Below are 24,407 nucleotides of genomic sequence, written 5' to 3'. Positions count from 1 at the left end.
GGTTTGATATGGCTATGTAAAATTTAAAGCTATAGGCTTGCTATACAACAGCGGTTCTGGATGCTTGCTTGGCTTACCAAGGGCGAAAAGGGATAATTTGCATATTCAGTAGTAGTGCATTGTGGGCAACCACAAATGTTCACTTATAGCTGAATTATTGCAGATTTCCTTCTGTTTTAAGAAGGCAAATACACCAAGCTTTGGTTTTTTCAGTAGGAGGTCTTTTTGGCCTCTTTTATCCCCCTATACATTCCTAGTAATTTGGGTCACCCTGAGCTGCTTGGTTACTCTGTTGTACTGGTCCAAGCCCTATCTCATACAGCCTTATCAATCCCTGCCATGTACTGATGAGGACCAAAATTCCGAAACAGGCTGTCTACATGTGGGTTTGATATGGCTGTGTAAAACTTAAAGCTATAGGCTTGCTATACACCAGCGGTTCTGGATGCTTGCTTGGCTTACCAAGGGCGAAAAGGGATAATGTGCATATTCAGTAGTAGTGCATTGTGGGTAACCACTAAATGTTCACTTATAGCTGAATTATTGCAGACTTCCTTCTGTTTTAAGAAGGCAAATACACCAAGCTTTGTTTTTTTTTTTTAGTAGGAGGGCGTTTTGGTCTCTTTTAACCACCTATACATTCCAAGTAGTTTGGGTCACCCTGAGCTGCTTGGTTACTCTGATGCATTAAAAATGAAAGGTGAATTGGGACTCTAAGAATAACTGTGCTTACATGTGAAATTCCAGGTGTCTCTTTGCTCCCAAAATGCCTTGGATGTCTGCATACAGAGATCTGGCTAGAATGGCCTTTTGTCCCTCTTATCCACAGCACAGCAGTCAGCGGCAATTCTAAACAAGCTCTCTCACTGCATTTTTCTAATGGCATGCTAATGGCATGCTGTTAGTGTTGTGAACAAAGATACTTAAAGAGGAACTGCCGCAAAAATTTTAAAATTTAAAATATATGTAAGCTCGTACAAATAAGAAGTATGTTTCTTCCAGAGTAAAATGAGCCATAAATTACTTGTCTCCTATGTTGTTGTCACTTACAGTAAGTAGTAGAAATCTAACATTACCGACAGGTTTTGGGTTAGTCCATCTCTCCATAAGAGATTCTCAACATGGCCTTTATTCTTTATTTTTATTATTTAGTGTTTATATAGCGCTGACATCTTATGCAGCACTGCACAGAGTATATATTGTCTTGTCACTTAACTGTCCCTCAGAGGGGCTCACAATCTAGTCCTTACCATAGGCATATGTCTATGTATGTATCGTGTAGTGTATGTATCATAGTCTAGGGCCAATTTAGGGGGAAGCCAATTAACTTATATGTATGTTTTTGGGATGTGGGAGGAAACAGGAGTGCCCTGAGGGTAACCCACACAGACACGGGGAGAATATACAAATTCCGTGCAGATGTTGACCTGGCTAGGATTCAAACTGGGGACCCAGCACTGCAAGGCAAGAGCGCTAACCTTCTACAAAGATGCTGGCCAGCCTGCCTGCTCACTGTACACTTTTTTTTGGCAGTTGGATGGAGCAACTGCCATTCACTAAGTGCTTTAGAAAATAAAGAAAACCCTAAGAGCCTCCCATGAAGAGATGGGCTCCTTCAAAACCTGTCAGTTCTGACAGATTTGTACTACCTACTATACGTGACAGCAACATAGGAGAAAAGTAATTTATGGCTCCTTTTACTCTGGAAGAAACGTACTTCTTATTTGTATATGGTTACATATATTTTAAATTTTAAGATTTTCATGACATACTGTAGGTCCTTTAACCTATTTTGGTTCCTGGACGTAGAAACTACGTCCAGGAACCATGCGCGCTACCGCGCTCTCCCGTGGCTGATCGCGCGTGTGCACACGCACTCCCGGCCGCGGATTCGATAGCCACGGAATCAATGTATCGGGCTATGGTGCCCGATTACTGATTCCTCTCCCCCGCTGAAAAAGCGACAGCTTCCCTCGGAAGCTGTGCTTTTTCTGGCAGTTGCCTCCCCCTGCGTCACTCTAAGCGTGTGTTACGCTTAGAGTGACGTCATGTAAACAAACTCATGGCCGCCATCTTGTGGCCAAAAAGTAAAACTACAACTAAAAGTAAAAAAAATTAAAAACAACACACAATTTGTAAAGAAACGCGGAAAAGCCGCCGCTTCTACTCAGAGCAAGGCGGCTGTTTCCGCAGATGGCATGGCGGAACGCGGAAAACCGCCGCGTCTGACGTGGCAGTTAGCACGCATGGATCTGGCACTGACAATTTGTCCCAGCGTGGGGAGACCACCGCCGCTTGTGCTGGTAGCGGTGCGGCCAACCCCGCGCACGGCTCTGCAGAGACATTGCGAGACTTGGCAGGTGTGGCTGGAACCAGTAGTCCACCTAGATTCAGAATGACACGCGTGCGCGCGGAGAGGCAGAGCTTATATGGCAGCCAGAAAAGGGTCAGCTGGCCAAGCCTAATTGGTGGCGGAAAAAACAAGATATAGATCAGTTCATTGTGATAAGTGATAAAGTTATAGGCTAATGAATGGGAGGTGAACATTTCTCAAGTGAAAACGACGGAACGCGAATGGTTTAAATAAAAATGATTTCATGTTGTAGAAAGTAAGTGCTGTTGGCATCCAGTATCAGTGAAGAGCGAAAATGCCGATATTCTTGTTGCACTAATTTTTACCAAAAATGTAAAATTTGACTTTCAAGCGAAAATGCCTTTGAAAATAATTTTTGTGATGTTTTGCATTTTATGAGAATTTTTGCGGTAAAAAACAGATTTCCACTTTTTGATGAATTTTATGCATCGGAACAAAATGTGTCCTTACTGAAAATACAATGTATTTTCATGAATATATTCTCGAAATTGAAAATAGCATTTTGGATGCAAAAATTAGTTTGGTGAAAATTCGTAAGCAACACTGGGCTTGATTTACTAAGCGGTGCTAACCTACTTAGCACGTCTAAAGTCTTAAGGCGTGCTAACAAGGGTGCTAAGTAGGTTAGCACTAGTTTTCTCAATCAGATCGTGCGCTAAGTACCGCGCGCAGTTTTGTGCGCGCAAAGTCCTATGCGCGCGCTAAGTCCCATAGGCTTTAGTGGGCACTTTGCCGCGGAGCGCCCTGCGCTCTGTGCAGTGCACGCGCAAAACTTTGCGCGTGCTACTTTGTGCACGATCACTACTTCTCACATTTAAACTGAGTTTAGATGTGCTAAGGGCCAGTGCTAAAGTTAGCACCGTTTTGTAAATCGAGCCCACTGTCCAACACTGCGGCTGGAAGTCGCTGCAATTAGTTTTAGTAAACCCATAACAGCATATACCCCTGATTTTCTGTTTTTATGGCAAACAGTCAAAACTGTCTCTTCACATAAGACCTCTACAGGTTTCCTAGTGACCAGGGTATTTTTTATAAATTAGGCCACTGCAGCTTTACTTTAAGGGCTCGCTGCAGGGCCGCACAACTCAGCACACAAGTTATTCCTCCCCCCCTTTCTTCTGCCCACCATCAGAGCTCTCTGTTAGTGGGCTATGATCGCTCCCAGGATGTTTTTTTAATAAATATTTTTTATTTATTTTATAATAAATTTGCCTATTTTTTACTTTTTTTCTCACCCGCCCCTCCCTCCCTCCCCCCGATAACCAATCACCATAATCGGCTGTCATAGGCATCAGCCTATGACAGCTGATCACTCCTGAGCCTCTAGAGGGGACAGCTGTGTCACACGGCTGTCCCCAGTACAGCGCTGCCGTAGATCGTAGCGCTGTACAGTGTAAATAGACATCAGTTTCGCCATCTAACAGTCTCCTACTGGAAGTTAGTCGCCGCTGGGAGACTGATGGCGGAGTGGAGCTTCGTGATTCAAGAGGAGATGCATGCGCATCGGTGCACGCAAACTCCTGCAAATCCCTGCCCCAGAACTTTACGCTGATCAGCGTTGGGCGGTCCTGGGGCTGCTGTCACAGCCATGCCTATTGGCGTGACGTGGTCGGTAAGTAGTTAAAGGAAAATACAACAACCCAACAGTGACCCTGACTTTTCATGTCCAGCTATAATTATCGGCTATGTTAACTTTCAAAGTGTACCTGAGACCAAAGAGGTCTCAGGTTTTTTCGTTACCTGGGACTTCCTCCAGGCCCCTTTAGGCCATTCGGCCCTTCGACATCTCCCAGGGCTGTTCCTATCTCCCAATGGACAGCCCTCTACTGCGGCTGAGTCAGGATTCGTCGCGCATTTGGGGCCCGATGCCATGTGCCCCCCATCATGCTCCCACAGCCGCCGTGCTCCCACAGCTGGGAGCATTTCTGTGCAGATGCAGAACGCTTCCAGGCAGGGAATAGTGATGCGGAGTACATGTGGCCGGGATGTGCATGCACAATGATGCACGACTTGGTCAGAATACCGTGCCATTCACCTGGAAACAGGAATGGCCCAGGGAAATGGTGTTGGACACAGTGGCCTCAAGAGGAAGCCCCAGGTAAGGATAAAATCTTTTTGGTTTTAGGTACACTTTAAAAGTTAACATAGCAGATGATTATAGCTGGACAGGAAAAGTCAGGGTCAGTCTTGGTAAGATTTAAAAAATGTATCTGCTGGGTTATTGTTGTTTTTTTTCCAGCCAAATGGTATAGATTTTCTCTTAGTTTAGGATTTGCTAATGATGCCTTCTGTTTCCTTTCCATAGATGTGAACACAAATGCCCGGTATAGCTAAGCATGTATGTTCCTATAAAACTCAGTCATACAAGACATTGCTTTCTTGCTTTTTTGTGTTTTTTTCGGAGGACCTAGGCAAGAACATTGCACTGCTGTCGTAAATGTGTTCTTAGCTTCACTGAGTTAAGATTGATGGTCCTAATTTAATCCAAGAAATATGAGTGTTGCCATGTGGCAACAGATAATGACTTTATTTTGAAATCATTATCCTCTATTTAGAAGGCTGGTGACATCTTTCGAGTGAGGCAAACACAGATGACAGTGGGAAGCAGCAAGTTTGAAAAGCTTCTTAAGTCTGGCCAAGAGCCATACCTCTTGTTTTGTTCAGACAGCACCAGTTCCAGGATTCAAGAAGGAGCACTGGGGTTTATAAATCTTGGCATTCATCCTGGCAAGGTTTGGGCACATTAATAATGCTGGATCTGTATTGGGATTCTGCTCTGTATAGGTTTCAAGTCTTCCAATAGCTATTCACACGTGCATAAACCTGCATTCAGTATTGTCTATGTGCACAACAGATGTACTGCCAGGAGGCCTCAATACAGCCGATGAACAACATGAACACAGCTGTGCTAAATGACTAGGGAAGATAACCTGCATACTTGCTATTGGAAGGGAAACCAAGTATGCAGCTGTGTCATATTTTGCATGTTGGTTTGACCACTATCTTAAATAAAGAAATAAACCACCAGAATAGGTATTCATGTGTACTTTCACTACATATTTTATATGACTCAACTTTTCCTTTGTAGCGATAGCTTTTTTAGAAAATAAATTAAGTCTTGTTTAAGATTTTCACAGTTTATTTGTATTATTTATGGATTTAAGCCCCCTGCTAGAAAATAGCTAAAAACTATCATTAATATTATTATCAGCTGCCAAAGCAGATCCCTGCAGATAATTGGAAGGACTAAAATAAATTGACAGTAATATATTATTTTTGGTGATTATTTACAAACAGAGAATGTTTAAAATGTATCTACCTATTTTTTTACAAACCAGTGGCAAGTTTAGCCAAAAATGCATTGCCTTGAGGGCATATTCACAGTGGGACGTTGCATTGTAATGTGACGTTAAAGTCGCAACGCAGCATTACAACGCAATGCGCAAAAAAAAAAGAAAAAAAAAAAAGGTGGTAGCGCACATTAACACTGCGCTACTGTAGCATACAGTAGATGCAGTGGAACAGACAGGCAATGAAAAGTGTTCCTCTCTGTATCTGTTTAACGCCTGTGTTTAGATATAATAATGCAACATTTACAATGTGACGTTAACGTTGCACTGTGAATGTCGCATAGACCTAACATTACAGTGCGTTAACCTGCGTTATAATAACTTAATAATGCAGGAAAATAATGTCCTACTGTGAATGCGACCTGAATCTAATAGTAGACACTGTTTTGGATTTTTAAATGTATATACCATGTGGTTATATCATAAAACATGGACCCTAGAAAAAGGTTTCTCTTTATTTCCGATATAAGTCTTCAGTCTAGCATTAGAAACAACTGAAGATTTAAGTAAAAGTTTCCTTTGGAACTGATGTCCTACTGTAATAGTAGGCAATTATTTCTCTGAACTGTCATTATGGAACTGTATTAAAGTGCCCAAAGTTTCCTTTCAAGTAAAAAAAGATATATCTTTTCCCATGAAATCTACAAACAATAAAACAAAGCAACATGCTTTTGGCCTTTACCTGCGGTCCACAATGGTTTTTCTTTCTTGTTATGTTTCCCATGGCAGAGGTTACTTATTACTGGGAACAGAATTGCTGTACTCGTATTATTGCAAGTGCTTCACTGTCTTGCCATCACAGTCACATTTCAGTACCTTTTATTCAATACACTGCGCATTCTCTGTAATATTTTCTTGCAAGGCTAAAGTATTCTTCTATTAAACAACAGTCCATTAAAGTACCATTAAAGGTAAATTATGGTGTTTCACGTGGCAGCACAATCTACTCTATGCAGAAACTAAAAAAATTAATGAACTTTAATCCAAAATGAATGGCAAAAAAAGCACTTATATCCAGACCCTCTTTATATAGCATAGTATAGGGAGAGTTGATCCAGGGATCTATCTGACTGCCATCTGAAGTTGGGAAGGAATGTTTCACTTTTAAGGCTAATCGGCCCAGGCCTTCTAAGGTTTTTCGCATTCCCCTGGATCAAATGCGGTATGTGCAGGTTCAGAATGGTGTTTTTTTTTTCTTCTGGTTGAACTTGATGGAAGGATGTATTTTTTTAAACCAAACTAACTACAGTGGCTTGCAAAAGTATTCGGCGCCCTTGAAGTTTTCCACATTTTGTCACATTACTGCCACACACATGAATCAATTTTATTGGAATTCCCTGTAAAAGACCAATACAAAGTGGTGTACACGTGAGAAGTGGAACGAAAATCATACATGATTCCAAACATTTTTTACAAATCAATAACTGCAAAGTGGGGTGTGCGTAATTATTCAGCCCCCTGAGTCAATACTTTGTGGTTCCACCTTTTTGCTACAATTACAGCTGCCAGTCATTTAGGGTATGTCTCTACCAGCTTTGCACATCTAGAGACTGAAATATTTGCCCATTCTTCTTTGCAAAAGTGCTCCAGATCAGTCAGATTAGATGGACAGCGTTTTGAACAGCAGTTTTCAGATTTTGCCACAGATTCTCGATTGGATTTAGAGCTGGACTTTGACTGGGCCATTCTAACACATGGATATGTTTTGTTTTAAATCATTCCATTGTTGCCCTGGCTTTATGTTTAGGGTCGTTGTCCTGCTGGAAGGTGAACCTCCGCCCCAGTCTCAAGTCTTTTGCAGACTCCAAGAAGTTTTCTTCCAAGATTGCCCTGTATTTGGCTCCATCCATCTTCCCATCAACTCTGACCAGCTTACCTGTCCCTGCTAAAAAGAAGCACACCCAGAGCATGATGCTGCCACCACCATATTTGACAGTGGGGATGGTGTGTTCAGAGTGATGTGCAGTGTTAGTTTTCCGCCACACATAGCGCTTTGCATTTTGGCCAAAAAGTTCCATTTTGGTGTCATCTGACCAGAGCACCTTCTTCCACATGTTTGCTGTGTCACCCACATGGCTTGTGGCAAACTGCAAATGGGACTTCTTATGCTTTTCTGTTAACAATGGCTTTCTTCTTGCCACTCTTCCATAAAGGCCAACTTTGTGCAGTGCACGACTAATAGTTGTCCTATGGACAGATTCCCCCACCTGAGCTGTAGATCTCTGCAGCTCGCCCAGAGTCACCATGGGCCTCTTGACTGCATTTCTGATCAGCGCTCTCCTTGTTTGGCCTGTGAGTTTAGGTGGACGGCCTTGTCTTGGTAGGTTTACAGTTGTGCCATACTCCTTCCATTTCTGAATGATCACTTGAACAGTGTTCCGTGGGATGTTCAAGGCTTTGGAAATATTTTTGCAGCCTAAACCTGCTTTAAATTACTTAATAACGTTATCCCTGATCTGTCTTGTGTGTTCTTTGGACTTCATGGTGTTTTTGCTTCCAATATTCTCTTAGACAACCTCTGAGGCCCTGACAGAGCAGCTGTATTTGTACTGACATTAGATTACACACAGGTGCACTCTATTTAGTCATTAGCACTCATCAGGCAATGTCTAAGGGCAACTGACTGCACTCAGACCAAAGGGGGCTAAATAATTATGCACACACCACTTTGCAGTTATTGATTTGTAAAAAATGTTTGGAATCATGTATGATTTTCGTCCACTTCTCACGTGTACACCACTTTGTATTGGTCTTTCACGTGGAATTCCAATAAAATTGTTTCATGTTTGTGGCAGTAATGTGACAAAATGTGGAAAACTTCAAGGGGGCCAAATACTTTTGCAAGCCACTGTATGTAACTACTGGTATATGGGGTGCTGATGTTAAAGTTGCAGAAGTAGCATTTATGATCTGGTACTTTGCTAACTAAAGAAACTAAGCCATACACTTGGTATCATTTTTGCTAAATGTTTGTCCCCAAATCGGGCATTAACATGTAGATAGAAGTGTTGCTGTAGATTTTGAAGAACTGTCTGCAACCTTAATCTCCAAACTCTTTCAGCCTCCTGGTCTCCCTTGCTTACTAACCTCTTTTTATTACCCAGCAGTACATTATCACAGCATATTCACTTCTGCTTTTGTTTCTGCAGCTTCATGATGTGCTGTCACCGTTTCTAGCATTGACCATGGCTTACTGAGCAGATTAAAGTACTGCTCCTGGGTAGCTCAGTGGTGCTGATGTAAGAACAATCTAGATTAGCACTTCTAGAATTACAAAGAAACTTTGCATGAACTCAGACAGGCCTTCTCAGTTGCCACACAATCATACTTCTCCTCGCTTATCTCCTCACCATCCCACAATCCCAAGCAGCTTTTCACAACTAGTCCCTACTCCTTCAGCTCTGTCTCAGGGAATGACATAAAAGTGTTTCCTACCTTACTACAAATTAGAAAGGGTGTTTATGGCATCCAGAGAAACACCATACAGTTAACAACTCATAGCCATTTGTTTGATTAATGAACAGAAATGAATGCTCTTCAAGGACTGCCATGTGATTATAAGTGTCAGAATTGCATTTGAAGCCCACCACATGCCCAAGGAACAGTTAGTTATTTAAAAAGAGGAAGGGGGCAGGGGACAGTAATCAATGATGGAAAGATGCCTTTTTATACAGTTTTATAGAGATTCAGAAGCTCCATAGAAAATCAGATTACTTTGTTTTTAAGTTGAATTGTATAGGTCATAGGTCACCTTAACCACTTGAGGACCACAGTGCCAAACCCCCCAAAAGACCAGGCTTTTTTTTCTGTAATTGGCCCTGCAGCTTTAAGGCCAAGCTGCAGGGCCGCACAACACAGCAGATGAGTGATCCTCCCCTCCTTTTCCCTCCACCAACAGAACTCTCTGTTGGTGGGGTCTGATTGCCTCCCCAGTGTTTATTTTTTTTATCAATATTTATGTTATTTATTTAACCACCCTGGCGGTAATGACGAGCCTGGCTCGTCCATCAGAAACCTGCTGAAAGTGGTAATGACGAGCCAGGCTCGTCAATACTGCCAGGGAGATTTCCTGTTTCTCTGCGCCGCCAGCTCCACTTTTCCCTCATCAGAGGGATTCCCCAGGATGGCTGGATGCCTGTCTGCACGCTGCGGGTAGCGATCTGTGCTACCCCCAGCGTGCAGAACTAGCATCCAGCCACCCTGGGGAATCCCTGTGCAGCCAGCGGGGCAGAGAATGCGCTGGCTATGCGGGCGGGTGGGGGCATCCCTCTTCTATGTGTGCGGATGGCCGAGCAGGGGCTCCCCCTTCTATGCGGGTGAGTAGGGGGATCCCCGTTCTATGTGTGCGGATGGCCGAGCGGGGGCTCCCCCTTCTAAGCGGGAGGGGGGGGATACCCCTTCTATGTGCGCAATGTCCGGGAGGTGGTTCCCCATTCTAAGCAGGGGAATACCCCTTCTATGTGGGCGGATGTCCGGGTGGGGATCCCCCTACTTTGGGGGGATCCCCCTTCTATGCGGCGTGCTGTGGGTGTCCCCCTTCTCCCATACGATCTCCCCCCCCCCTGTCTGAAGCACCTTGAGGTGGGATTTACTCACCCGAAGGCTCTCTCCTGCGGCGGCTGACTCGCTTCCTCCTCCATTGCCGAAGTCCCGGTCTGTGTAGTTACAGTACGAGGCTTGGTGACGTCACCAAGCCTCGTACTGTAACTACACAGAGAACGAGACTTCGGCAATAAAGGAGGAAGTGAGCCAGCCGCCGCAGGAGAGAGCCTTCGGGTGAGTAGATCCCACCTTAAGGTGCTTCAGACAAGGGGGGGGGGGAGATCGTATGGGAGGAGGGGGACACCCACAGCACGCCGCATAGAAGGAGGATCCCCCCAAAGTAGGGGGATCCCCACCCGGACATCTGCCCACATAGAAGGGGTATTCCCCTGCTTAGAAGGGGGAGCCCCCACCCGGACATCACGCACACAGAAGGGGGATCCCCCCCCTTAGAAGGGGGATCCCCCACTCGGATATCAGCCCACATAGAAGGGGGATTCCCCCCCCCCCCCCTTAGAAGGAGGATCCCCCACCTGAACATCCGCCTGCATAGAAAAGGGATTCCCCCCCCCTTAGAAGGGGAAGCCCCCACCCGGCCATCCCCACGCATTCAAAGGGGAATCCCTACCCCCTTAGAATGAGGAGCCCCCACCTGGCAAGGCCATCCGCACACATAGAATGGGGATCCCCCTCCCACAAACCTGGCTCCCTATACATCTGACTCCCTATACATCTGGCTCGCTATACATCTGCCTACCTATACATCTGCCTACCTACCTATACATCTGGCTCGCTATACATCTGCCTACCTATACATCTGCCTACCTACCTATACATCTGGCTCACTATACATCTGGCTACCTATATACCTGGTTGCACATCTGACTACCTAAAAACCTGGCTATACATCTGGCTCCCTGTATACCTGGCTATACATCTGGGTTTTATACTCACCATTGGCGTGCTGATCCCTCGTCGCAAACCTCTGATAGCTTCCCTAGTGCCTTCTTCCATGTCCCTTGGCAGATTTTTCTTCTCCCTCGGCAATGACATGTCCCCCGCCGATCGGCATTGATGACACCAGGGTCACACAACATCATCAACATCTCAATGCAAACACTTTTTTTTAATGGAATTCAATACAATAACCTATATTGATTTCAATATTAAAAAAAACGATTACACAAAAAAAAAACCTTGAAAATTATTTGAAATTAATTGAACCACTTTTTGCACAGAAATCCTGGGGAAATTGAACGCCAGGGTGGTTAATATTATTTTTTTACTATTTATGTATATATATTTTTTTAAATCCTCCCACCCCCCAGCCAGCTAATCCTGGCGATCGGCTGTCATAGGCTTCTGCCTATGAGAGCCGATCGCTCTCTTGTCCCCCAGGGGGACAGCCGTGTCACACGGCTGCCCCCAGTACAGTGCTGCTGCCAATCACAACGCTGTACATGTATATAGATGGTGATTACGCCGTCTAACAGTCTTCTGAGTGGCAATCACCGCTCGGAGACTGAAGAGGGTGTGGAGCTCCGCCCCCTGAGCAGGAGATGCAAAACTGCAGCCCCAGGCGTCAGGCGGTCCTGGGGCTGCTGCCACGGCCACGCCCATGGGTGAGGAGCGGTCTTAAGGTAGTTAAAGATGGGAAAAGTTTTAAAATAATTTATTGTGGTCTCATTTTATTACATCCCAAAATCCTGGAATTTGAATAGGTATGAGTACACTTTTTCTACTATAAATTCATAACCACTCATCTCTACAGATTTGGGGTATGACCTAACATTCTTTGTTGAGGATGGGACACTATACTCCCCCTGTACCACAGGAAAGAGTTGAGATATGAGGAGAGAGAGAGCATAAAAGGAGGGGAAAATGTGATAGTTTATAAAGTAAGGTTTTTACTAGACCAACTGGACTAATGAGGTCTCAATTATAATTCAACTTTTTTTTTTCAAAATTTTGAGTATGACACTAGCAGATTTTGGTAGTGCTTTATTTTTATTTTTTTTTTACTTAATTTTGCTGCCCCTAACCTACTAGTCTCCTAATAGTAATCTACCACCTGAAAGGACCACTATTGCAAAAAAAATAAAAATACATGAGTACACATACTTATGAGAAGTGCATTGCTTCCAGATTAGAATGCACAATAAATTACCTTTCTCCTGTGTTGCTGTCACTTATACATTTGGGCAGTAAAAATCTGACAGGTTTTGGCCAAGTCCATCTCCTCATTAGGAACTTTCAGTATTCCCTTTATTATTTACAAACGCAATCCCTGAAAAGAATCTATACAAAGTTGTTGGCCAGTCCCTAGTAATTTGCACACTATTTTGACAGTTGGATTGAGGAACTGCCATTCCGTAAGAGCTTTTTCATAATAGAAGTGCTTTAATGTTAACATTTTCCTTACAATGAGCATGCCCCTTAATGTTTACCACTTCTTGAAGCCTATTGTCACTTCCCATTAACATTAACCCTATCTTATGAATGCAATTAATCACCCCAACCTTAAATCCTAACACTAACTCTCCTACGTGATGCACAACTGTTACAGATACTTATCTTATGTCTGCTCCCTGGCACCACATTCAAGCTTGGGCAGTGGAAGTCTTCGCTGACTTTGAAGTGACACTTACCTGGGGCCCTGCAACAACCTTGTCTGACTTTTGGGATCAAGGGCCCATTGACTGTTGCACTAAATAATGGAAGGCAGATGAAGGCATTGGCTGTTGTACTAAATAATGGAAGACAGATGAATACCTGTACATTTCTGTGGATGGAATAATTGTTCATTGAGAGACCATTCAGAATTCTAAAGTTAGTACATTTTCCCCAGACACCATGGACTACATCATTTGTGATCTGTCATGTTGGATCACTAACAATTGACCTCTTGAGGCGGGCATCAGTCACTTGTCCTTTCCTTTTCCCTCCATGTCAAACAATACAGGCTACTTAGTAGAAAGCTGAGAAGCCTGTCGGTACAAAGGCTATTTTTATTATAGTTCCTGAAATGACCATGAACCATCATTCCAAGTCACAATTTTTAAAAGTGTATAGATAGCTGAAGTACAGCTATTCTTTTAGCCTTGTAGAAATACAACAAACACAATAGTCCATGAATTTTAAACACGTTACCTGGAAACAAAAACATATCAGAAAAGATGTATTTTATTATATTTGCAAGTGCCCCAATGCAAGGAGAGATTTCTGTTTGCCTTGCTTTCCTAGAACCATTGTGTGCTGAGGATATTGAAGATTTCTTGTGATTATTAAGGCTAAGAACTTGATCATGAATGCTTTGTTGCACCTGTTGTCTCTCAGAAAGCAGAGGCTTAACTGAAGTTGTGAAAGAGTCCTTGAGCATGAATTATAGAAAAAGCTTTTCTTTCTATTGGCATTGAGTGCTGGCAGCATTTAATGGTGATGTATAAGACAAAATGGTACAAGGACTTAATGCTTTACTTACGTTCGCATTCATGCTTTGTGAGCAATGTTCCAGCCCGCCAAGGCTTTTGGTGAAAACCAGGACAACATCTATCACAGCTGGGTCCACATGTATTGTGTTCACATTCACAAGAAGATTTCTACACAAAGTGACATGAAAACAAGTCAGTTAGTTACCTTGCTCTTAGTATTTAATACAGAAGTGAGCTCTAAAAAACAAGATGTAAAGGTCATACATTAAAAATCAAATTACCACTTTAGATTAGCTGAATGCCATAATTATTATTACTGCCCAACTAAAGCTTGTTTTCCCTTTATGGACCAGAGCAGGTTGGGCAGCTATGACCCTATTTAATCAGCAGTAACTTTATCACTGCTTATATGACACCTAAGTGATATACTGAATATTATTTATATTATTTTGTATGCAAAGAAAAAGAAAAATTAGAAAAAACTTTTTTCAGTTTTTACCTGTTATAGTTTTAAAATAAAAACTGCTGCTGTAAATAAAACCCACACATTTTATTTAGCTATTATCCTGCTTATTCAAAAACATACATTATGTTGCTGGCACCCGTGTTGCTTGCAAATTTTCGCCAAAGTCATTTTTGCAGCGAAAATCCTATTTTCAATTGGAGAAAATATTCACGAAAAATTGTATTTTCGCTTGTATTGCTTGTATACGATATTTGTACCATGAAAAAGCACGGAATTACAATATTATTACTGTGACTATGTTAATAAATATTTTTACCACAAAAAACAACAAAACTTATTTTCGACATTTCGACTTGACATTATTTTCTCAAAAATGAATGCAAAAAGAATATTGGCATTTTCGCTCATCACTGGCTGGCACATTGTATGGTGATATTTGATTTTGAATAAAAGGGGTATTTTTTTTGTTTAAAAGTCCCATATGGTTCCCCTTTATAGTACCTTTAAATATGCCACCACTTATAGTGGTCTCTGTGCTGTTCCCCAAAATAGTAATCTACATACTCTGTGTCCCCTATGGCCCTTTGTAATGCCACTCATTGATTCCCTGGTGCCATCCTCCCCACTTATAGATTCCCCCTAAAGTCTATTGGCCATCAACCCCTAAATAGTTTTACATCATGGTTAGTGCCCCCCCCCCCCCCCACACACACACACACACATGTAAATTTAATTGATAAAGTAGTGGTCACCCCTACTCCCTTCCCACTTTCTGGGTAGGAAGGTGAAGGGATCTTTGCAGAAAACAAGTGGGTTGAAGGAGGAAAAATACATTATAGCAGGATTTGGTTGGGTTCACCCAGGGAATGGTGGCCAGTTCAGGTTCAGCACTATTACTTTCTGAATTCAAATGACTACACTCTAGCTGAAGGTATACAGAGGTAGTAGTGACAGTACCACCACCTTCAGTCCTGAAGGCTAGGGTACAGCTCCTCAACTTTTTAGTTTTAGTGAGTACACAGCCTTCTCTGATGAGACATAACCAGCAAAACATGTTAGAAGTAATTAATTTAGGCTTTCTCTGCACTCAGATGGACTACACTGTGTCTCTGCTTGTCTCTATTTTTCAGCAGTTGCCACTTAAACGACTAATCGGAGAGAGATATTTTCACAAATGGAGTTTTAACTTTCCATGACACCAATTTGAACCCAGGTAGAATGGAGTTCATTAATTACATAACGACCGCATCACGCCCATGGATGTGACTGCGGCAGCAGCCCCAGGACCGCCTAACGCCAATTGGCATCAAGTCCTGGAGCTGCAGTTTCCCAGGATACGGCTGCACGCATGCGCGATCGTTCTCTGCCAGTTCACGGAGCGGAGCTCCGTGATTAGCCTGCTAGCCACCGATCGCGGCTAGCAGGCTGTTTGTAAAAGAAAGGGGAAAGAATCCCTTTTGTTTACTTCAGTACAGCGCTGCAGTCTCCGGCAGCACTGTACAAGATCGGCGATCCCCGGCCTCTGATTGGCCGGGGATCGCCGTCCTCTTATTGGCCGGAGATCGCCATCCTCTCATAGGCTGATGCCTATGAGAGGCGGAACAGGACGGATCGCCGTCCTGTTCAATGCAGTGAATGGAGGGGAGGAGGGATGGGGAGGGAGGGTGAAACAGCCTGATACAGGCTGAAAAAAAAAAAACTACTGCCACAACAATCGGACACCTCCGGCGGCATGTCCACTTAGGGACAAACAAAGGAGGTGAGTCCGATCGCTGGGCTCCATAGCTGGGCTGTGCAGGAGGCTGAAAAGCCTGCACAGCACAGTGCATCAAAAAAGAGCCTGGTCAGTAGGGGGGTTTAACATTGTGGTCCTCAAGTGGTTAAAGCGGATCTGAGATGAAAAACTAACTATAACAAGTAACTTGTCTATATATCTTATCTAAAGTTTACATAGTTTACACAGCAAATCTAGCTGCAAACAGCTTTAATAGAAAATTATTATTTATTTCTGTGATACAATGACAGCAGCAATGTTGTTTGTAAACATTACACAGAGGCAGGCTTATCTGTATCTTGAGCACTCAGCCTAATCCCCTCTACTCCTCCCCTCTGCCTCTGAAATCCCTGGCTAGTAACACCTCCTCCTCCTCCTCCTGCCCAGACTGAGCTCCCATGAGCCCTTGCTACTGCCAAGGCTCTCTGAAAACCTGTGGTAGTGGCTTATTTAGTTTATAGGGAATTAGAGTATTCAAACAAAAACAAAAAAGTATTTGGCTTGAGGAATGCCCTATAAACTATATGAAAGGAACACAATTATGCAATGAGTAAAAGTTCACCTCAGATCCACTTTAAACATTTAACTGACTTCTCCTGTACATTCAGTGAAGTAGCTCTTGTGTGGACATGTTTGGATGAAGATTGGGCCTTGCCAGATGAGTTGGGATATGTGAAATTTCTTGGATCATGAACATTAGAAACAACAGTGTTCTGATATTGATTTGATATATCATATAGCGTATATGATAGTTTTGTTGCTTATTAACCACTTGAGGACCTAGGGCTTTACCCCCCTTAAGGACCGGCCACTTTTTTTCCATTCAGACCACTGCAGCTTTCACGGTTTATTGCTCGCTTATACAACCTACCACCTAAATGAATTTTGGCTCCTTTTCTTGTCACTAATAAAGCTTTCTTTTGGTGCTATTTGATTGCTCCTGCGATTTTTACTTTTTATTATATTCATCAACACAAATGACCCCATTTTAGAAAGAAGACACCCCAAGGTATTCAGTTAGTAGTACGGTGAGTTCATAGAAGATTTTATTTTTTGTCACAAGTTAGCGGAAAATGACACTTTGTGAAAAAAACCAATAAAAATCAATTACGTTAACGTGTGACAAAAAATAAAATCTTCTATGAACTCACCGTACTACTAACAGAATACCTTGGGGTGTCTTCTTTCTAAAATGGAGTCATTTGTGGGGTTCCTATACTGCCCTGGCATTTTAGGGGCCCTAAACCGTGAGGAGTAGTTTTGAAACAAAATTTCTTAAAATGACCTGTGAAATCCTAAAGGTACTCATTGGACTTTGGGCCCCTTAGCGCAGTTAGGGTGCAAAAAAGTGCCACACATGTGGTATCGCCGTACTCGGGAGAAGTAGTACAATGTGTTTTGGGGTGTATTTTTACACATACCCATGCTGGGTGGGAGAAATAACTCTGTAAATGGACAATTGTGTGTAAAAAAATCAAAAGATTGTCATTTACAGAGGTATTTCTCCCACCCAGCATGGGTATGTGTAAAAATACACCCCAAAACACATTGTACTACTTCTCCCAAGTACGGCGATACCACATGTGTGGCACTTTTTTGCACCCTAACTGCACTAAGGGGCCCAAAGTCCAATGAGTACCTTTAGGATTTCACAGGTCATTTTTGTTTCAAGACTACTCCTCACGGTTTTGGGTCCCTAAAATGCCAGGGCAGTATAGGAACCCCACTAATGACCCCATTTTAGAAAGAAGACACCCCAAGGTATTCCGTTAGGAGTATGGTGAGTTCATAGAAGTTTTTATTTTTTTGTCACAAGTTAGCGGAAATTGATTTTAATTGTTTTTTTTCACAAAGTGTCATTTTCCGCTAACTTGTGACAAAAAATAAAATCTTCTATGAACTCACCATACTCTGTACGGAATACCTTTGGGTGTCTTCTTTCTAGAATGGGGTCATTTGTGGGGTTCCTATACTGCCCTGGCATTTTAGGGGCCCTAAACCGTGAGGAGTAGTCTTGAAACCAAATGACGCAAAATGACCTGTGAAATCCTAAAGGTACTCATTGGACTTTGGGCCCTTTAGCGTACTTAGGGTGTAAAAAAGTGCCACACATGTGGTACCGCCGTACTCATGAGAAGTAGTATAATGTGTTTTGGGGTGTATTTTTACACATACCCATGCTAAGTGGGAGAAATATCTCTGTAAATGACAATTGTTTGATTTTTTTTTTACACACAATGGTCCATTTACATAGAAATTTCTCCCACCCAGCATGGGTATGTGTAAAAATACACCCCAAAACACATTATACTACTTTTCCTGAGTACGGCGGTACCACGTGTGACACTTTTTTGCAGCCTAGGTGCGCTAAGGGGCCCAACGTCCTATTCACAGGTCATTTTGAGGCATTTGTTTTCTAGACTACTCCTCGCGGTTTTAGGGCCCCTAAAATGCCAGGGCAGTATAGGAACCCCACAAGTGACCCCATTTTAGAAAGAAGACACCCCAAGGTATTCCGTTAGGTGTATAGCGAGTTCATAGAAGATTTTATTTTTTGTCACAAGTTAGTGAAAAATGACACTTTGTGAAAAAAAAACAATAAAAATCAATTTCCGCTAACTTTTGACAAAAAATAAAATCTTCTATGAACTCGTCATACACCTAACATAATCCCTTGGGGTGTCTTTTTTTCTAAAATGGGGTCACTTGTGGGGTTCCTTATACCGCCCTGGCATTTTACGGGCCCAAAACCGTGAGTAGTCTGGAAACCAAATGTCTCAAAATGACTGTTCAGGGGTATAAGCATCTGCAAATTTTGATGACAGGTGGTCTATGAGGGGGCGTATTTTGTGGAACCGGTCATAAGCAGGGTGGCCTTTTAGATGACAGGTTGTATTGGGCCTGATCTGATGGATAGGAGTGCTAGGGGGGTGACAGGAGGTGATTGATGGGTGTCTCAGGGGGTGGTTAGAGGGGAAAATAGATGCAATCAATGCACTGGGGAGGTGATCGGAAGGAAGTCTGAGGGGGATCTGAGGGTTTGGCCGAGTGATCATGAGCCCACACGGGGCAAATTAGGGCCTGATCTGATGGGTAGGTGTGCTAGGGGGTGACAGGAGGTGATTGATGGGTGTCTCAAGGTGTGATTAGAGGGGGGAATAGATGCAAGCAATGCACTGGCGAGGTGATCAGGGCTGGGGTCTGAGGGCATTCTGAGGGTGTGGGCGGGTGATTGAGTGCCCTAGGGGCAGATAGGGGTCTAATCTGTAGCAGTGACAGGGGGTGATTGATGGGTAATTAGTGGGTGTTTAGGGTAGAGAACAGATGTAAACACTGCACTTGGGAGGTGATCGGACGTCGGATCTGCGGGCGATCTATTGGTGTGGGTGGGTGATCAGGTTGCCCGCAAGGGGCAGGTTAGGGGCTGATTGATGGGTGGCAGTGACAGCGGGTGATTGATGGGTGGCAGTGACAGGGGGTGATTGATGGGTGATTGATAGGTGATTGACAGGTGAGTGACAGGTGATTGACAGGTAATCAGTGGGTTATTACAGGGGAGAACAGATGTAAATATTGCACTGGCGAATTGATAAGGGGGGGTCTGAGGGCAATCTGAGCGTGTAGGCGGGTGATTGGGTGCCCGCAAGGGGCAGATTAGGGTCTGATCTGATGGGTACCAGTGACAGGTGGTGATAGGGGGTGATTGATGGGTAATTAGTGGGTGTTTAGGGTAGAGAATAGATGTAAACACTGCGCTTGGGAGGTGATCTGATGTCGGATCTGCGGGCGATCTATTGGTGTGGGTGGGTGATCAGTTTGCCCGCAAGGGGCAGGTTAGGGGCTGATTGATGGGTGGCAGTGACAGGGGGTGATTGATGGGTGGCAGTGACAGGGGGTGATTGATGGGTGATTGACAGGTGATTGACAGGTGATCAGTGGGTTATTACAGGGAAGGACAGATGTAAATAATGCCCTGGCGAATTGATAAGGGGGAGTCTGAGGGCAATCTGCGCGTGTAGGCGGGTGATTGGGTGCCCGCAAGGGGCAGATTAGGGTCTGATCTGATGGGTAACAGTGACAGGTGGTGATAGGGGATGATTGATGGGTGATTGATGGGTAATTAGTGGGTGTTTAGAGGAGAGAATAGATGTAAACACTGCGCTTGGGTGGTGATCTGATGTCGGATCTGCGGGCGATCTATTAGTGTGGGTGGGTGATCAGTTTGCCTGCAAGGGGCAGGTTAGGGGCTGATTGATGGGTGGCAGTGACAGGGGGTGATTGATGGGTGGCAGTGACAGGGGGTGATTGATGGGTGATTGACAGGTGATCAGTGGGTTATTACAGGGAAGGAGAGATGTAAATAATGCCCTGGCGAATTGATAAGGGGAGGTCTGAGGGCAATCTGGGCGTGTAGGCGGGTGATTGGGTGCCCGCAAGGGGCAGATTAGGGTCTGATCTGATGGGTAACAGTAACAGGTGGTGATAGGGGGTGATTGATGGGTGATTGATGGGTAATTAGTGGGTGTTTAGAGGAGAGAATAGATGTAAACACTGCGCTTGGGTGGTGATCTGATGTCGGATCTGCGGGCGATCTATTGGTGTGGGTGGGTGATCAGATTGCCCGCAAGGGGCAGGTTAGAGGCTGATTGATGGGTGGCAGTGACAGGGGGTGATTGATGGGTGATTGATGGGTGATTGACAGGTGATTGACAGGTGATTGACAGGTGATCAGGGGGGATAGATGCATACAGTACATGGGGGGGGTCTGGGGGGGGGGGGGTCTGGGGAGAATCTGAGGGGTGGGGGGGGTGATCAGGAGGGAGCAGGGGCAGGGGGGGGATAAAAAAATAGCGTTGACAGATAGTGACAGGGAGTGATTGATGGGTGATTAGGGGGGTGATTGGGTGCAAACAGGGGTCTGGGGAGTGGGCAGGGGGGGGTCTGATGGGTGCTGTGGGCGATCTGGGGCAGGGGGGGGGAAACAGTGTGCTTGGTGCAGACTAGGGTCTCGGACACTGGGACCACCAGGGCAGGAGGCAGCCTGTATAATACACTTTGTAAACATTACAAAGTGTATTATACACTTTGTATGCGGCGATCGTCGGGTTAACATCCCGCTGGCGCTTCCGTATGGCCGGCGGGATGTTGCGGCGGGTGAGCGGCGCCAGGCGGAGGCGGAGGATCGCGTCACTGATGACGCGATCACTCCGCCCATGCCCCTACAAGGACCGCCGCCATTTGTCAATACGGCGGTTCTTGCGGGGTCCACTTCCCGGCCGCCAATTGTATATACGGCGGTCGGGAAGTGGTTAATATTAGGGATGGTGGCAAATGACGATTTCTGATTCCAACGGATTTCCACTTTCTACCAGAGTTCAGCAGAAGGTTATTTTTTTTTTGTCAATTAAGTTAGTTATTTTTTAAAAAAAATATATATACCATATATTTTTTGTTAACTCTGTAAACTCAAGAAATTGTAAATCCGTGGAATTCTGAAGCTCATCCCTAATTAATATACTTTGCATGGGTTTATAATTAAGGAGTAAAACGATCAATTTATGTACCTTTAAGGAATTATACTATTGCAGATATGAACACCAAGCTATTTACATGACTGCTTCACTCTTTGGCTCTGCTGAACAGTAATTCTGGGTTACAATATGAGCTAACAGCTTATTGACAGATGGAGAATGAACAATTAGTATAAACTTTATGGGCAGTTGCTGAATACATATTTGAATAATTGAAAATATAATTGATTGCACTTCCTTATACAATTTTCCCCTGTCACTCCTCTAGTAAAAGGGTGCAGCCTTAGGCAAGATAGAGGCCAAAACCTGGCTGATTTTTAAGTGTTTATGTATCTATGTAGCTTTCAGTTGTAATGCTTATGTGCTAATAAAGATTTCATTGTTCAACACTTGGTGCATGACCTGCTGACCCTTATGAATTTCTTTTGAGTCATGTAGTTTTACTTAAATATTTCCATCAGTAAGGATTAACAGTTTCAGATACACAGCCTGCTGTATTCAAAGTGAAGGCAAAGTGATTTGAGCCTATGAGCTTCCCTGTTGGTCAGTAAGGGTCTAGAGGGACAAAAAGGGCAGGGCAAGGCTCAGTTTGTACAATTTGTACAAAGAAAGTGAAAAAGAATAGATGTCCCTGCTCTCAAGCAATTCTCTTTGACATTCTTCTCTGATATCTTTTCAGGCTGACACAGGATCACTGTGAAAGCTATGTATGGTCACGTATGGAATGGGTATTATCTGATATGAAGGTCAGAGCTATGACAGCTGATGTTTCAAGCATTGAAGGCAGAATCACTTCTTGTTTTTTCAGCACTTACCCTACTTATTTAGGTTAGAGTCCCTTCTCAAAACGAATGTCTGTTATACTAAAAATGCTAATTCTGATTACTGAACCTTTTTGCTCTGAAAGGCATTGCAAAATATTTCACAAAACCTCAGTAGCTTGTGAAATTCTGTCATAAAGTAAGAATGAAGTCTTAGACAACAGTTGCTATTTGGCATGAAGTGGAATCTTAATTATCAGTAAAAATGACATAATATACTATTGCAAGGTATTAATTACATTTTCCCGCGTATTCAATTTGTCATTTACAAATGAAATATTTCTGGAGAAAGGATTAATTTTGTGGCCAATTATAATATTTCCAAATAACATTCTCGTTCCTGTCTACCATTACAATTATCTATGACTGTATCCTGAACCAGTCACTTCATAGTATGCACACAGTGTTAAAGAAACTGAGCATAATAGAAAGAGAAAAAGATCCAGTTTTGTGAACCAACAAGTCCCACATAAATTGGGGTTCCTGAACCCATTCACCATGGCAGCCTTCTGTTTTTACTGTGTGTGAGCTCTGTGTTTTGTCTAAACATCAAGAGGACTGTCCTTCTATACAATGTAAATCCAACTCTCTCTGCCCCCTCTGATCAGTAGGTGTGTCCCAGCCAGGCAGTGATGACAGCTCATTACCCCAGGGTGATGCAGGAGATTTTCTACTTTACACTGACTGCAATGGAGGCTGTGGGAAGAGAGCGAGAGAGTGGCGACCCTTTTTCCCCAATCCCAGGGATGTAGGGCAACAAATTTAGAACTGACTCGAGTATAAGGCGACCACTAAACTTTTATACTTTGATTCAGTTCTAAATTTTTCGACTTATAGTACTTATAGTAGTCACACAGAGAAGAAGCCATTGTAACAAACTATGACCATGATCTGCTAGGTACATTTTAAAATCCATGTGTTTTATATGCACATAAGCAATTCAAGCACAATAATCAAGTGTCCCTAAATAAATAACTTAAGCCCGCCACATGGCATGTGAACATCACATGTGAACATCATGTACATAACATAATATGTGTAACATTAATCAGGCTTTGATATAATGCCTATGTTATAATGGAAGCATTGTGCATTGCAGTAACACTCCCCTCCGCCTCCAAATTATAGAGCACTTGTTATGCAATGTGCACAGTGTGAACCAAGCCTAAGGGTCCATTTCCACTGTGCATGGCATATGTCATGCCAGATGCATCCAAATCCCTCTAGCGATGCCATGCAGGTCTAGAGGAATTGCTCCATTTTTATCTCATTTTGTTTACTGCACGGCAGTGCACGCCATGCAAATTTTTCCCTGCATGTGAATTGGATGGCAGTCTGTTGATTTAATAGGCTGCATCTCCCCATTCAAATCTGCATTCGTGGAAATGCAGCAAACCACCCATAGTGGAAATGAGCCCCTAGTAGTGTTTGTCTAAGTTGAGAGATTAGTATAAGGCAAAAATGTTGTCATCTGTATTTATGTGCCAAAAAGTCACATGTCAGAGAAGCAGAAAGCAAAGAAAAGAGAAAAGTGGTGAGCTCTAATCTATACAGTTGTGGTGGCTCAAAGGACTGATTTCAGTTCAATCAAACCTTTACTTACATTGGTTCTTGGATTCCATGGACAAGCTCGTGCATGACCATAGCAGATGCACATACCACCCACAGAAATATCTTTAATGGAATAGAAATACTGGGAAATAAAAAGACAACAGTTAATTGGTTAGTAAACATCATATGTTGCAGAATTATTTAATGTAATATTTAGAGTTTAGTACATCTTTGGCACTCTATTGGAATAAATATTGGGAACGGGTCTATCTATAAGCTGTACTAGCAGAGCCTATGCATAGTTACAAGCATGACATGTTTATATATTCAGCATTGTCAATCATTTACAGAATAAAAGACCAGATTTACTAATGGAATACAGAACAGTAGGAGATGTTCCTGTTAATATTGGCATGCTCCATCATTATTATTTTTTCACCACCTACCCACAGCATCTTTTCTCATCAGTGTGTTTGAAATGTACTAGTGTGGGCAGATACACTACATGCCGCAAAAAAGAGAAACAAAATGACAGTACACTGTGAGATTCTGAAAGCAGATATTTAC

The 24,407-nt window shown here is 43.3% G+C and overlaps 1 protein-coding gene across 12 annotated transcripts in view; it reads right to left on the bottom strand.

The window, feature by feature from the left end:
* The window catches only part of LAMA2 (laminin subunit alpha 2), a 1,150,433-nt gene that overhangs the window by 765,767 nt on the left and 360,259 nt on the right, over window positions 1-24,407 (bottom strand). For all 12 annotated transcript variants that reach the window (XM_068231524.1, XM_068231529.1, XM_068231525.1 and 9 more), the window contains 2 exons: window positions 23,893-23,982; window positions 13,748-13,865 (listed from right to left, as the gene is read on the bottom strand). In XM_068231524.1, the coding sequence (XP_068087625.1) occupies window positions 13,748-13,865; window positions 23,893-23,982 (208 nt within the window). The remainder of the gene's footprint in view (window positions 1-13,747; window positions 13,866-23,892; window positions 23,983-24,407) is intronic.

The sequence above is a fragment of the Hyperolius riggenbachi genome, chromosome 4 (genome assembly GCF_040937935.1).
Source record: "Hyperolius riggenbachi isolate aHypRig1 chromosome 4, aHypRig1.pri, whole genome shotgun sequence".
Taxonomy (NCBI): Eukaryota; Metazoa; Chordata; class Amphibia; order Anura; family Hyperoliidae; genus Hyperolius; species Hyperolius riggenbachi.
Note: the sequence above shows the minus strand (reverse complement) of the source record. Positions and strands in the feature narration are given on the sequence as shown.